The 15793-nt window shown below is 48.5% G+C and overlaps 1 protein-coding gene across 1 annotated transcript; it reads right to left on the bottom strand.

Annotated features, from left to right (window-relative positions):
- Positions 1 to 2429: 2429 nt before the first annotated feature.
- On the bottom strand, positions 2430 to 15582 carry SERPING1 (serpin family G member 1). Its single transcript, XM_070563933.1, has 8 exons — positions 15450 to 15582; positions 14881 to 14958; positions 12648 to 13071; positions 11044 to 11178; positions 8690 to 8893; positions 8355 to 8494; positions 3860 to 4079; positions 2430 to 2939 (listed from the first exon to the last, which is right to left on the bottom strand). Exons 2-8 carry the CDS (start codon positions 14932 to 14934, stop codon positions 2686 to 2688), a joined length of 1431 nt encoding a protein of 476 aa, XP_070420034.1. The 5' UTR covers positions 14935 to 14958; positions 15450 to 15582; the 3' UTR covers positions 2430 to 2685.
- Positions 15583 to 15793: the final 211 nt, after the last annotated feature.

Here is a 15793-nt window from a genome sequence, read left to right as displayed (position 1 = left end):
CACATTTCAGGTTGGCACGGAGCACCACCTTTCTCATGTCAAGATGTCCGCAGGGAGGGGGGAGTCTTCCTGAATGTGGGAAGTATCTTTGCTCTCAGCAGTTCCTCACATAAGAATCAGGGTGGGACCAGCACAGACAGGAGTTTGGCGTCTTCCCAGCAGCCTGAGATTGACTTTTGAGGCACTGAGAAGGGAAGGGCCGGAGAGATCACTCCGTAAATCAAGCCTGGTGAGAGTGGTGATCTCTCCATGCCCATGGAGTTGCAAGTGAAGTCTGGGTGACTCTTGTTTGGTTCGTGGCCTTGGCAGGGAGACTGAGCTGCAAGGAAGGCCTCTGACCTGGGACCTGGCATCTTGAGGTTTTGCCCCAGAAAAAGTCCACATGGGAAGCCAGGTCCTGAGGCGCCATCTAAGAGCAGGAAGCAAGCAGCAGCAGATGAGTGACAGGGTAGGGGATAAGCCGTGAATACCCCCTATGTCTTCTTTCTTCCCCTCTCAGGATCCCCTGACCTCAACCAGAACATGTGTGAACTAGAAAGCACACTGCAAGTTTGGGTCACTTCCCATCCTGTATTTCAGCCTTGAGCTTGACATCCCAGCCCAGGACCATAGAGAAGAGGACCAGCACAAAGTGCTGAGAGCAAGCCTGGCTGTAGTACCCAGCTAGATCAGTTACCACGCTGCCTCCCCATGCCTCAGTTTCTCCTTATCACTGGAGTATTCTGCAAGAGGGGGATGGGGAAGTTCGATTCTGCAGGTGGGAGAAGTCCCTGGAGCATATATCCTGGTGGCTTTGATGGCCTTAAGGAAAACACTCACCCCACAGAATCACCTCACTCAGGATGAGCTTGACATAAGTTGAGACCCTATTAGGAAATCAAATCTCCACGTAGCGGGGATGCTTGATAAATGTCTGTGGACTGATGGCCAAATCCCCATGTGTAGTCATGCTACGCTTACCTCAGGACTGTCTGTGGTTGGAAACTGACCTGCACGTCTGAAGTGCGTGAGTTGGGAAGGTGGCACTGGGAGGGGGCAAGGATGACCAGACCTGAAGCCCAAGGCTGAATCCAGAAATGACAGCACATTGTGGTTGACAATGCTGTAACAAGGAGAGGGGATGAGAGGCAGAAGAGATAGACACAGTGCAGGGATGCAGAGAAAGAAATAGAGATGGGATGAGAACGGGAAAGAGGGAGACAGAAGGGCTAAGAGCTGGGCCATCAGCGAGTCTATGAGTAGAAGCTAGAAATGAGGAAAACCCATTAAGAGAAATCAGAGAGATGAAAAGAACGCTGTGTTAAATTTATCTTCCTATCTGTCTCCCCCAACAAGCTATAGGTTTTGAAAGCAGGTACTAGGTTTAAGTTGTCTTTATAGCTCTGGGCTTAGCATAGTGCTCTACACATGCTAGGTACTAAGTTTGTTGAATAAATAAAATATTAACAGAAGGCAGGATTTGGGGGCCAGCCACGTGGCCGAGTGGTTAAGTTCACGCGCTCCGCTTTGGCGACCCAGGGGTTTCGCCAGTTCGGATCCTGGGTGCAGGCATGGCACTGCTCATCAAGCCATGCTGAGGTGGTGTCCCACATGCCACAACTAGAAGGACCCACAACTAAAAATATACAACTATGTACCGGGTGGCTTTGGGGAGAAAAAGGAAAAATTAAATCTAAAAAAAAAAAAGGCAGGATTTAAGATAGAAGGGCAGACATAGAAGATAGTGGCTATGAGCTTAGACTTAAGAGTCATAGAGACATGCTTTCAAATCCAGTTCTGCCGTTTCCTAATAGCACGATTATGAGCAAGATTCAGCCTCTCTGAATTTAGCTTACCATATAAAGTTTTTGAGGATTAAATGTCTGTGAAGCTCTTAGCAGACTGCCTGTGTCAGTGCCCAACAATGCCAGCTACAATTATTACTGTGACAAATGGATTGCATGACTAGCCCCCAATTAATGACTTTACCCTGTAATCTTGGAGTGACTTTCCACTCTAACCCTAGGTCTGGCCGTGTGACTTGCCTTGGCTGACGGGACAACGGTAAACTTGATGCAAGCAGAGGCACAAAGGTGTGAAAAAGATGGCTCATTTCTGACTCCTTTCTTGGAACCTTGCCATTGCTAGAAGGATATAGGAGACATGCAGAAAGCCAAGGTGGCCTAGTGGAGGCCATTGGAAATCAGTTACCCCCCCAACCAACCCATCAACTATGACAGATACATGAGAGAGTTTAGGGAAGATTAGTCAGGTCCAGCCCAGATCAGCAAGACCACTCAGCCCCAACCCCAAGACTTACGTGAAACAATAAATGGTTGCTATTTTAAGCCACTAAGTTTGGAATGACTTGTTACACAGCAATAGCTAGCCAATACAGGGGCCATGGTAGCCCTTGTCCTCTAAAATCGAAAGGCAAATAAGAGAGGAAGTCATGGTCTGCCAGGTTTTATTTGTAGAGTCTGGTGTACTTGTACCAGACAAAGTTGCAGAGAGTGATTTAAAGAGTCACAGGGATGACAAAAGCAGGTCCTTTCACAAGACCCTGAGGGAACCCTTCAGGTGGAGGGCAAAGGACCCAAGGTGCAAGGTGGCTGGGGGCAAGCCCAGGCAGGCAGCAGCAGGGCTGCAAGTGGAGAGCTGAGGTTTGAGGGGTAGGGCTTGCCCTTGCCCGGTCCTCTGCAGGTCTTAGGCCATGGGGTCATACACTCGCCCCATGAAGACAGGGAACTTGTGCTGCTGGTCCCAGAGCACGAAGAGGAAGGGCTGATCCACATGGAAGATCAGCAAATTGCGGGCCACAGACACAGCCGTGGCTGCAGCCGCCTCCACCCCGGACTCCATCAGCTCCAGCGTGATCTGGTGCTGCATCGCAGAAACCTGAAGATCCGGGTCCTCAGTCATCCTGCACAGGTTGAGGTCGTAACTAAAGTCAAAGAATTCTAGGGCATAACCAGAGAAAAATGATGAGTCAAAGACTAGCAGGAAACCCTCACCTGCTGGAGAGAGTTGTTCTGAATTTTCTGGGTTGGTCCCAAGACCCAATATTCTCTTCTTCCTCCTCCCTTGTTTATCAAATTATCTATCGCACCTTCTGGTCCAGTTTGTGGGATGCTCTCTCAGTGGGCCCATCTTCACTCCAACCACCACCTTCTCTCTAGAGGTGAGAGATCTTGCCTCCACCACCTCCCCAAAAACCCCTGAAAAATGATGTCATTGCTTCCTTATCAACAAGGATGTTGGAAGTGAGGTAATGTATCAGAAAGAGGTCACATGTTACCAAATGAAGTTATATACAAGGGTGATGTCATATACTAGGAAACAAGATCATCTATTAGGAGGTCAAGTTCTATAACAGAAAATGAAGCTGTATCTGGATGTGAGGTGAAAGATCAGGAAGTGAGGCCAAAGGTTAAGAAATGGAGTTTCTGTTGCTTCTCCTAAACTCAGAAGCTTCCAGAGCCTCTTATCCAGGTAGCTTCTTGTATCTTCCCTGGGGTGGTTGAGTGTTATGAAATATCTCTGGGGAAGGAGCACTCACAACCCACCTTGGTCGCCTGTCCCAGGGTCTATGTCATAATGAACCATAGTGGAAACAGTGAAGAGTTAGAGACGTAGACTGGTGTTCTAGCTCACTCCTAACTAGCTCAAGGGATGTTGCATAGGTCATGTAAATTTTCTGAGTCTCAGTTTCCTCAATGATCCAACGGATATTAGCACCTGCCCCTCTAACTCATAGGATGGAGGGACAGCCAGAGAGGATAGATGTAAAAAATACTCTAGCTTATGCTACCTGCATTTTAGGGATCCCGCCCCGTCTCCTCTGATGGCCCGGGAGCAATGCCAAGCGGCCAGGGCTCACCTAGCTTCTCCATGATTGTCAGCATGTCCTGGCTACTCTTTACTTTGATTCGGGGAATCATCAGGAGAGTAGGCTGGATCTTGGTCATCTCCAGCTTCTTCAGGATGGCCTTGAAGACAGAGGGGCTGAGAGCCTGCTCCACGTCTTCAAGATGTTGTTTCATGTCCTGGGGCACCAGGATCACCAAGCTAAGGTTGTGGGAGAGCTGCAGTTGTCCCACCTGGGGAATAAGATGCACTTGATCAGTCTTCCCACCCCAGCTCTCTCCTGGCTCCCATCCTCTATGTCCCAAGGCTGATCTTTAGTCTGCTGCTACAGTCTGTGCTATTTCAACAAGCGGCAGCCAGGCCTAGGTTTCCAGGCTTTGCCATGAAATGGGGATGCCAGCTGGGTGAATAGTGCTGGTTTAACTCGGTGCTGGTGAGATGCAGAGGAATGAGCAGGAGTCAAGGATCAGACCCTGACTCAGCTATGTTAATCTAGGCAAGTATTTGATCTGAGCCCTGTTCCCTTCCTCCAAAGAGTGTTGTGCGTAAAGTATATAAGATGCAAATTATACCTCCAGTTATTAGGTCAGTCCTATTAAAGACTTTTGGTTTTTAAAAAAGATTAGCCCTGAGTTAACATCTACTGCCAACCCCCCTCTTTTTGCTGAGGAAGATTGGCCCTAAGCCAACAGCTGTGCCCATCTTCCTCTATTTTATACGTGGGATGCCTGCAACAGCATGGCTTAGCAAACAGTGCGTAGGTCTACACCCTGGATCCAAACCAGTGAACCCCAGGCTGCCAAAGCCAAGGGCACAAATTTAACCACTGGGCCACTGGGCCAACCCCGAAAGACTTTTGATGGCTCTTTACTGCCTATGAGAGTATGTGTAAGTCTCTTAGCGCGGCATTCAAGATTGTGTACAAGCTGATCCTGGTCTACCTTTCCAGTTTACCATTAGAAGGACTTTCAACTGGCGGCCAGACGTAAAAATGAGATAAGTACAGCAGCCATGGGGCTAATAGAGGAGAGTTCTCAACCCATGGCAAAAGTGCCCCCAGTGGACATATAGCAATATCTGGAGACACTGTGGTTGTCACAGCTTGGGGGGAGGGGGCTCATGGTGCTACTGACATCCAGTGGGTAGAAGCCAGGGATAATGCCAAATCCTACAATGTCCAGGACAGCCCCCCATAACAAAGAATTATCCAACCCAAAGTGTCAATACTGCCCAGGCTCAGAAACCCTAGTCTAATAGGATATAAGAGACTATCATTAAAAGGGCATTATGATTGAGGTTGAAAGATGGACAAGAAGAATCTAGAGTACAGAATTCAGTTGGGTACTGAAGAAATTAACTGGATTGTTGGAATTGTAAAAAATGACCCAGGGGCCGGCCCTGTGGCCGAGTGGTAAGTTTGCACGCTCTGCTTTGGCAGCCCAGGGTTTCACCAGTTCAAATCCTGGGCGCAGACATGGCACCGCTCATCAAGCCATGCTGAGGTGGCATCCCACACGGCACAACTAGAAGGACCCACAACTAAAAATATACAACTGTGTATTGGGGGGCTTTGGGGAGAAAAAGGAAAAATAAAATCCTAAAAAAACGTTAAAAAAATTAGGGGCTGGCTCGTGGCCGAGTGATTAAGTTCGCACGCTCTGCTTCAATGGCCCAGGGTTTTGCCAGTTTGGATCCTGGGTGCGGACATGGCACTGTTCATCAGGCCACCCTGAGGCGGCATCCCACATGCCACAACTAGGAGGACCCACAACTGAAAATATACAACTATGTGCTGGGGGGCATTTGGGGAGAAACAAGCAGAAAAAAAAAAGATTGGCAACAGTTGTTAGCTCAGGTGCCAATCTTTAAAAAAATAAAAATAAATAAAAAATAATAATTTAAAAATTAAAAAACGACCCAGAAGAAGCAGGTTGCAAACCATTGTCAGCTGAAGAACATGGACAGGGGTTCCTGTTGAAATAGGCTCCAAATAGGGTATACTCATCTGGGCAATATGTGTCCATCAAGTCCTGTGTACGGCCTTTGAATATAGGACCCAGAAATGACCATATTGCGGTCCTGAGTTTTCATACGAGTAACCTCATACCTGAGTTGTGAATCTAAACCTCCTAGTTGGGTCAATAACCATAAGTCCCAAGAAGATTTAGAATTAAGTATGGGAATGACAAAGTAAACCAACTCCATAGTATTAAGGCCGTAGTACTAAGTACAGGGTAATCCATGTGTTTGTTACTTAAAATAGACTTTATAATTTTTAAGAGAATCAGAAATGCTACTTTTATGCTTTTAAGCAAAAACGTGTAGGATAATTTCATTAAGTTTGAGAATGCTGTTGAGATGTTGGTTGAAGTGATTTACGCCTGAAATTTAATTGTCAGTTCACAAGTGGGCTTTAGGGGCTAGAAAGATGTGGCCAAGCAGGGTTGTAGTTCTGCCTGTCAGGTATCGGACATGCTTAAAAAGAAAATCAAGGGGCTGGCCCTGTGGCAGAGTGCTTAAGTTCGCACGCTCCACTTCAGCGGCCCAGGGTTTCGCTCACAAGGCCACCCTGAGGCGGCATCCCACATGCCACAGCTGGAAGGACCCACAACTAAAAATATACAACTATGTACCGGGGGGCTTAGGAGAGAAAAAGGAAAAAATAAAATCTTTCAAAAAAAAAAGAAAATCAAATATATTAAATTTATAGAGTATCTTTTTAAAGTATTCCCATAAGCTCAAAATGCTTATGGGAATAGTCATCATATTTGTAAATGGAACAAATGCTTTAAAGGAGTTTAATCTGTCCGATAGGGCGTAACAAAGAACAAATCAAAGTTTTTATATGAAAATTATTATAAATAATGTAGCAAATTCAGCTTAAAATTAAAGGCTTAAGACTTTGCTTTTCAGTTTACAACATCAATACATGAAATCAACTATTTGTTTAAAACCCAAGGAACTGTAAATAGTCTTTTTTTTGTGCACAAAACTCTTCCTCCTTTGGCATTAAAAAACCTCATTGATACCCTCTTAGCATCCCCCAAACATGCCATATATATTCACCCTGCTCTGCCTTACACATGCTATTCTGGCTTTGTTAAATAGTTATGAATGGTCAAATACATTGAAAAGGGATGGATGGATGGATGGATGGATGGATGGATGGATGGATGATGCAGGGGTGGGTAGAAAAAGGCATGAGTGGTTAAGAATGGTCAAAAGTGGGGCCAGCCCAGTGGCATAGTGGTTAAGTGCGTGCGCTCCACTTTGTGCCCTGGGGTTCACAGCTTTGGATCCTTGGCGTGGACCTAGGACTGCTCATCAAGCCACCCTATGGCAGGATCCCGCACAAATAGAGGAAGATTAGCACAGATGTTAGCTCAGCGCCAATCTTCCTCACAAAAAAACAATGGTCAAAAGTGACCTCCTCTATGAAGTCTTCCTAGCCACTCACACTAGCATCCTCCACTGAATTCATTCATTTATTCACCAAAAAAATACTGAGCACGCATATGTGGCATTGTTCTAGGCCCTGGGGATATTGTAGGAAACAAGACAGGTAAAGTCTCTGTTCCCAAAGAGAGAGGCAATATCTCAGGGAGCAAGAGAATACTGTGAGCAAATAAAGAACATAATTTTAGCTAGTGATAAGTACCACGAATATCATAAAACACAGCGGTGTTACAGGCTGAAGAGAGGGCTACTTGGAGGGAGGCCTCTCCACCAAGGTGACCTCTGAGCTGACACCTCGGTGACCAGAAGGAACAAGTTCTTGCAACTCTGACTGAAGAAGGGTCCAGGCAGAGGGAAAAACTAGGGCAAGCTCCCAAGGTGGGAATAAGCCTGGCATGTTCCAGAAACAGATGCTTTCCTTCTTGGCCTAGTAGCAAGTCACTGGGTGTCTCCCACTGTTTTCTATCTCATAGGTCTGGGTCTTGCTGTCCTAACAAGGCACAAATATCTGGTCACCGGGTGTGAGACAGTTTACTAACGAGAATCTTCTGGCCTCCATATTCTATCTTCCCTCCCTCCCTACCCAGTGAAATTATGCTGTTCGATTTCTGCTAAGGAACTTAAGCCGTTTAACGTTGTGCACACATGCACTTACCACATATATGCACACACGGATATACCTATATATACACACACGTACACATGCTATACACGGGTACACACAGGACTTACTAAGCCACCAGAGTCTCCTGGTGGGCTGACTGGAAAGAGAAACAGAAGCACAGAACAGGATCACAACTCACTTTTTGCTATTCGATGCAGTGGAGATGAATGAAGAAACTTTAGAATCCTGCTTTCCAGCCTAAAATACACAGTGCCTGCCTCGGTCAAGGCTGGAGAGGGGAGAGGGAGAAAAGATAGCATGGAAACACAGATGGAGTAGAAAGCATGAACTAGTAAGGGTGTGCCCCAAATGGAGGGGGCCGCTGCAGAAAGGAGATCAGGATGCACAAGAGGCTCTGAAACAGCAGTGGGAAGGGCCGAGAACTGACCTTGGCCTTCAGAATCTGGTCAGTGAAATGGGCCACAGGGTACTTCTTGCTACTCATCATAAGCACTTTTTTCACAGAGGATTTAACGTAAAAGGGCTCCATCCTGGTATTTTTCGGATCAAATGTTTTCTTCCACTTGGCTAGAAGGAAGAGAGGGGGAGGGTTACTCTAATGCAGGGGGGGAAAGGATCAAGAGGTGCGGGAAGCCCAGTTAGCAAGGGGGGGGGCAGGTACAATGGGGTCCTGCTGTAGAACTTTGGCGTGGACGGGTTTTGAAGCCAGGAGGGGAGGAAGGATTCAGCATGGGAAGACCACCTTGTCCAGGGCCCCCTTACCATTCAGGGAGACGGCATTGAGGAGGACAAGGCGAGCGTCGGCGGGCAGGCTGTCTAGCAGCCGGCTGATCTTGTGGTTGGTGTTCTCTGCCACCCAGGCGTTGATGAGCTCCAAGTTGACTTGACTGTCATTTCCCAGGACTCTGGGGCTGCTGCCATACAGGCTCCGAGAGGCGTTCACAAACGCGTTCTTTATGGCCAGGTCTGGGGGAGCGGCAGGTTGAGAGAGGGAGGCATGAGTCCCCTGAACCCCTCCTCGCTTCCAAGAGCAGGCTTTGAGAGGGAACGTGCTCCCCGTGACTCCTGCTCACTCCAATGAACACAGCATGCTGGAGCAGGGGTCCAGCCCACTCTTCTGACAGATGTGGCCAATGAGGGCCGAAGAAGGCAAACCCTGAACTCAGAGAGCTCATCCCAGGCCCTTGCTGCCTCTCCTTGCCATGTGGCCTGGGCTCAGCAAGATAACTCTTTGAGATCTTAACGTCTGTTTGCCTCTGTGTTCCCTCTTTTCTTCCTTGAATTCAGCAGGGAACAGGGTCTGCGTTCTGGCCTGGGTGGAAGTTTGTGACAAGACTTCCTGGGGCTGGCCCTGTGGCTGAGTACTTAAGTTCGGGCGCTCCGCTTTGGCAGCCCAAGGTTTCACAGGTTCGGATCCTGGGCGTGGACACGGCACTGCTCATCAAGCCATGCTGAGGCGGCGTCCCACATAGCAGCGTCCCACATAGCACAACTAGAGGCACTCACAACTGGAATATACAACTATGTAATGGCGGGCTTTGGGGAGAATATGAAAAAAAAGAGATGGGCAACAGTTGTTAGCTCAGGTGCCAATCTTTAAAAAAAAAAAAAAAAAAAAGGCCTTCCTGGCTTGTGCTCTCCAAAGCCCAGCTTCACTAAAGAAAAATGTTTGAAAGAGAAATTTTTCCTGGACTAAATAGACAATATTGAATGCAGTTGTATTTTCCACCAAACTAGCAAAACAGTTGATTTATAGCAAATAAGTAAATATAATGTTTCTTGAACATCTGAGTCATACTTTTCCCATCTCTAAAAAGATGGGGTGTTTTTTTTTAGATAATAGGGTGATAGGTGCATTTTCTTTTTCTGGTTCTCTGTATTTTCTCAGTTGTCTACAATGAATGAGTATGGCTTTTAAGGTAAAAAAAAAAAGAGGAAAAATTATTTTTCCTTTATTTAAAGAGGTGATCACACTAGATCTGTAGTTTTCAAACCTTTTCTTTTTTTAAAGATTGGCACCTGAGCTAAGGTCTATTGCCAATCTTTTATTTTTTCTTCTTCTTCCCCAAGCCCCCGCAGTACATAGTTGTATATTCTAGTTGCAGGTCCTTCTGTCTGTGCTATATGGGATGCTGCCTCAGCATGGCCTGATGAACGGTGCCATGTCCACGCCCAGGATCCGAACCAGTGAAACCCTGGGCCTCCCAGGCAGAGCCCGCAAACTTAAGCATTCAGCCATGGGGCCCGCCCCTCAAACTGTTTTTCTTTTTTTGAGGAAGTTTAGTCCTGAGCTAACATCTACTGCCAATCCTTTCCTTTTTTTTTTTTTTTTTTTGCTGAGGAAGACTCACCCTGAGCTAACAGCCGTGCCCATCTTCCTCTACTTTTTATATGTGGAACACCTGCCACAGCATGGGTTGCCAAGCAGTGCCATGTCCACACCCAGGATCCAAACTGACAAACCCCAGGCTGCTGAAGCAGAACATGTGAACTTAACAGCTGTGCCACCGGGCCTGCCCCCTCAAACCTTTTTAAGCAGCAGAACTATGTTTTCAAATAATGTCATGTCTGAAGCCCAGAGTATAAATGGGCTCTGGCTCCATCTCCCTCTCACAGGAAGTGGTACTCCACTCCCCAGTGCGCTCGCTCCACCGCGACTCCTGAAGCAGCCCTGCAAAACCCTGGGGCTCTAGTGCGCACAATTCAAATACTGCATTTGATCATTTTGGGAAGCTCACTGCTCTTACAGCCTAATTAATAATATAAGACATGTAAATGACAACAAATTCATACAACACAAAAGGACAAAGACGGGAGTCCCAAGACTCCCTTGATCCAGACTAGCAAAAAAATTTTTGCTTAATTTACGTTGATAGCTCTCTACTCACGAATGCAGGACATTCTTATTCTAAATCGAGTTGAGGAGTATAAACGGACCGTCTCACCTGGAGAACTCTCCCAGCTCCTGGAGCTGCCCGGAAAGTCTGTTAAGGCTCAGCTGCTCTGCATTCCATCCCTGCCACATTGCCTCTTGTCCTTTCTTTCCTCCGTGCTGGGTCCCCCTCTGAATCCCCCAGGACCTTGCTCAGCAGCTGCGTCCCACCCAAAGCACTCACCTGGGCTGTGGAAGATCTGAGAGGCTGAGCTGAAGCCTTTAGACCTGAAGGCCTTCATGGTCTGGTGGACACAGGCAAAGTTCATGGGGTACGAGAGGACGCTCTCCAGGTTTTTCTTGGTGCTGTCCCCAGCCCCTAGAACAGAGGTCAGAGATGACGGAAAATTGCAGGAGGAGCAGGGGACCCGTCATTCAGGACTAGGTTTGCGGGCCCAAGCTGGAATGGGGGGTTGTTGCCTGCTATGGAGGGAATCACTATCATCAGAGCTGGAAGCGTGGTTTCAGAAGACAATACACAGGTCAGAAAGACAGGGCTGGGAAGTTATAATCAATCAAAGGCTTCTCCCGGGCTTTGACTACTCTCCTCCCCCATTTTTCTACCTAATTCTAATCCACTCATCATTCAAAGCCTGGTCCCATCACTGCCTACTCCACAGTAACTACTATTTAGTTGGTTTGGCTTTATAAAGGTTCGCCCTACAGGCAGGGACACCGGATCACTACGAAGAGGAGACATCAGAGAATCATAAAAGAGGATGGATAGTCAACATCCTTTCGGTTACTCATTATTAAACATTTACTGTACACATCTCCTGTCCAGTAATAGATACATCTATCGAGCACTTACTTGGTTCTGGGCATCAGAAGTGCTTCTCCCATATTAACTCATTGCATCTTCACAAGAACCCTTTTATATAAGAACAATTACTATCCCCAACACAGGTGAGGAAACGGAGGTTTAAGAGATTAAGTATTCTACTCAATTTAAGATCCTAGAGTTAACAGGGGAGGATGGAGACAGCATTCAAGCCACATCTTTGGGGCAATAAAAAATTAACTGAAATCAATCAACTGAAACGTGCCTCCCTGAAGACATGTGGCAATATCTGGAGACATTCTGGTTGTCATAATTCGGGGGGTGGGGGCGCTATTGGCATCTGGTGGGTAGAGGCTAGGGATGTTAGGATTCTGGGAGTCGAGAAGAAGAGTTCTTCTATGCTCATGGTACTGTCTCTAGTACCCTTCCTGGAATTCCCCTCGGGATGACAGCTCTGTCCCTTCTGCTTGCAGCAATTCTTTTGTGTCATTCCTAGAGTAATTACTCCTCGGGACTTGACAGTGATCCCTCAGGAAGGCAGAGGGAATAACTTCTTGACCTCCCACTGACTCAGGTAATGGGCCGACTGCTTAATTTCTTGAGGTTAATACAATTATCTCCATTTTACACCTGAGAACTCAGGCTCAGAGAAGTTAAGTGATCTGCCCCAAATCACACAGCTGGAAAGCACTATTACCATGATTCTACTCTATGTCTATCTCTCATTGTTTCTTATCTCCTTCCCCTGAACCATGCTGTGTGGCTGGGACGATGTGTTATGCGTTCTTCTATAGTCCACAGGGTTTTATAAGCAATAGTGCCTATTAAATCATTCTTAAACGAAGGAATCAATGAATGTTCAAGAATTAAAAGATTACTACCCGCGGCCCAAATGTAGCCCATTTTTACAGCTTCCTCCCCAAAGCATAGCTTTCTAGGTATCTGAACTGGGGCCCCTCATGGGAGCATCTAAATGCACTCTGGAGAGAACTCAGGCAGGTTCTTACCAAGCAGGACCTGAGTGAGGAGGCTGGCGATGCTGAATGGGGAAAAGGCCATGTTGCTCCTGGGTTTCTTCACTGCTGAGAAGGCGTGGTACAGCTTCACGGAGAAATCTGTCAAAGCGTCCCCCAACATCATCTCTGCTGAATGATTGCCCAAGTCAGGGCAGGAGATGTCAGGCTCCGGGCAGCCGAACTCAGTAGTGGGCTGGGTAGTTGGTTGAGTGGTAGATCCCAAAGTGGCACTAACTGTTGTGTTGGTCTCCTTGGTTTCCGGCAAGGTGGAAGAGCTCACCGTGTCTTGAATGGATACTGTCTTGGGCACAGTTCCCTTCAAGATGTCCAAGATGTCTCCTTTGCTTTCTCCTTGCAAGCTCTCTGGATCTGTGAAGCTGTGGTTGCTATCATCAGGATTTGAGGCGGCTCTATGCTGTGGGTCAAGAAACTGAGTTTCACTTTTCTTTTCTTTTCTTTTCTTTTTTTGAGGCAGATTAGCCCTGAGCTAACATCTGCTGCCAATCCTCCTCTTTTTGTTGAGGAAGACTGGCCCTGAGCTAACATCTGTGGCCATCTTCCTCCACTTTATATGTGGGACGCCTACCACAGCATGGCTTGCCAAGCAGTGCCATGTCCGTACCCGGGATCCCAACCAGCGAAGCTGGGGCTGCCGAAGAGGAATGTGCGCACTTAACCGCTGCCCCACAGGGCTGGCCCCCTCACTTTTCTTCCTATGACGCATAGTCCCTTCAAACACTCAAAGCAGGAAGAGAGGGTGGCGATGAGGAAAATATCTTGTACCAGAGAATAATCCCTGGGAAAGCCTGGTTGGGGAGAGGCCTGCCCTGGAGCCACCACCACTCATTCTCTCCGAGCGGGGGGCAAAGCACATGTGGGGGTAGGGGGTGGGAGCCAGCAGGGATATCCTCTGCAGAAGATGAGGAGCAGGCAGGGACTGTTTTATCTGAGCAATTACTGCCATCTAGGAAGTCGTTTGCCATACTTTGCAGCTGAGTATCAATTGCCATTTATCTATGTTTTTGCAATGTCTCTAAGTATCTGCCTGTCTTTGCTCACCTGCCTGGCCTGAACAGACATTTGAGCTTGTGTCCTTTGCTTTAGAACAGTGGTTTTTCAAATCATGGGTTGCAACCCATTTAGTGGGTATTGAAAACAATCAGCATTCCAAAAGGAAGGAAGGAAGGGGGGTGGTGAGAGGAGAAGTGGGGGGTAGGGAAGAAGGAAGGAAAGGGGGGAGGAAGAAATAGTAGGGACCAGGGGCTCTCAATCAGAGACCATTTTGACCCCCAGGGGACATTTAGCAATGTCTGGAGGCATTTTTGTTGCTGTAGGAGGAAAAGGGTATGGGAGGAGGACGGAGACGCTACTGGAATCTACTGGGTAGAGGCCAGGGAACCTGCAAAACATCCTACAATGCACAGGGCAGCCCCTCGTTAGCAATGAATTATCCAGCCCAAATGTCGATAGTTCCCCGGTCGAGGGAGCCCGTTATTACCCCATTTCACTGAGAAAAGAAACTGATGCTGAAACACATTCAGTAACTAGCCCAGGGTCTCCCAGAAGCTGGGGGATAAACTAGAAGTCAAACCTCCGTGTCTGGTTCCAGATCCCTTAGGCATCATCATATCACCTGCTGAGTCTCAGAGGTCACTGCAGATGCCAGCTTCCACACACACACAGACACACACACACACATGAACACACATGCAAAGCCAGCATGCACCTTTCTCCTGGGCGCTCATCCCTTACCCCTGACTTCCCAGACCAGGGGGACCTGTCATTGTGATTGACCCCTGCCTAGACCCAGGTGTGTCTGTACCAATCCTCTCCTGTTTTCACAGCCGGCAGCCTCTGGAGAGCCCCAGTCTCAGCAACCAACCCTCAGCTCCCCCACCAGCCGGGTTTTCCACAACAATGCCTTGCTTTTATATCACAAAATGCTGTCCATGTCCCTGCTCTCTTTGATCCTTCTGCTTTATTCACCACTTTATAAATCAGGACATGTAGACTTGGAGAAGTGACTTGCTCAGGGCCACCGGAGCCGGTATGTAGCCGGCCAAGATTGGAACCTGCGTGGGTCTGAGTCCCCCGCTCTTTTCAGTCTCTACAAAGGCGGGTGGAAGAATCACACTTGCTGATCCCAAGTGGAGCTCTCCTCATTCTCCGGGGCCTGAAGGGTTAATCCTCAGCCCCACCCCCACCCCACGACGGGGCCACTCACCCCAGCCAGCAGCAGCAGCAGCAGGAGGGTCAGGGGGGTCAGCCTGGAGGCCATCTGGGCGGCGACGTCTGTCCGGACCTGCGAAGTCAGCCAGACTCGGAGCCAGCTCCGAGCTCCGGGGCGCAGGGGACGTCCACCCCACCCCTGGGCCCGCCCCCATTCCGTTCCAGGCCCTAGCCCCTCTGTGTGAATTCCCTCCGCCTCCCTCCCCGGGCCACCCTCTCCCTGGCTCCTCCCTCTGTTTTGTTTTTCCCCGAACCGCTTCCCTTTCCCGGCACTGGCTGGCCCAGCCTGTCCCCCCATGCCCGGGTCTCCGTCCATCTGTTCCATCAGGGGGGTCCTGCTTTAGCAAAACAATGAGGCCAGAGGCAGGGGGAGGAGGAGAGGTCCAGAGAAGGCTGGGCAGGACAGCCCTGGGAGGAGGAGCGGGAGGCAGAAGTCTGAAGAAGTCTTAAGTGGAAGCAAGCCTGTACAGACTGCAGAGATAAAGGGGGGCAGAAGCTGGAGGGAAAGGACTTGAGGAACGCCCCCCTCCCCAAACCTCTTCCCTCCATCCCCCAGCGCCAAACCTGCTCCAAACTCCTGGTCCAAACTCCTGGTCACTGGGTGCTCCAATGCAGACTGAGTGCATAGTCCCACAAGGTTGGGGAGGGTGGGTCAGTCTTAGCTATTGGCTGGCCTAGGACACTACCCAGTTACAAATTAAGGGTGATTGATCGCTGATGTGAATTCCTGTAAATCGGGATGGGATGGAACACTCGGTCGGGCTTTGTGGGCCGGGCCAGGCATTTCACCCAAAGCCCTCAGGAGCCTGGGGGGTTGGGAAGCTGAGGTGGAGCTCTCATCACTCCACGGCCCAGCGTTCACCCCCATCTTCATGGGACATGATAAAAACAGCACAGATGCAAAACGT

This window comes from Equus przewalskii, chromosome 11 (assembly GCF_037783145.1).
Source record: "Equus przewalskii isolate Varuska chromosome 11, EquPr2, whole genome shotgun sequence".
NCBI lineage: Eukaryota > Metazoa > Chordata > Mammalia > Perissodactyla > Equidae > Equus > Equus przewalskii.
Note: the sequence above shows the minus strand (reverse complement) of the source record. Positions and strands in the feature narration are given on the sequence as shown.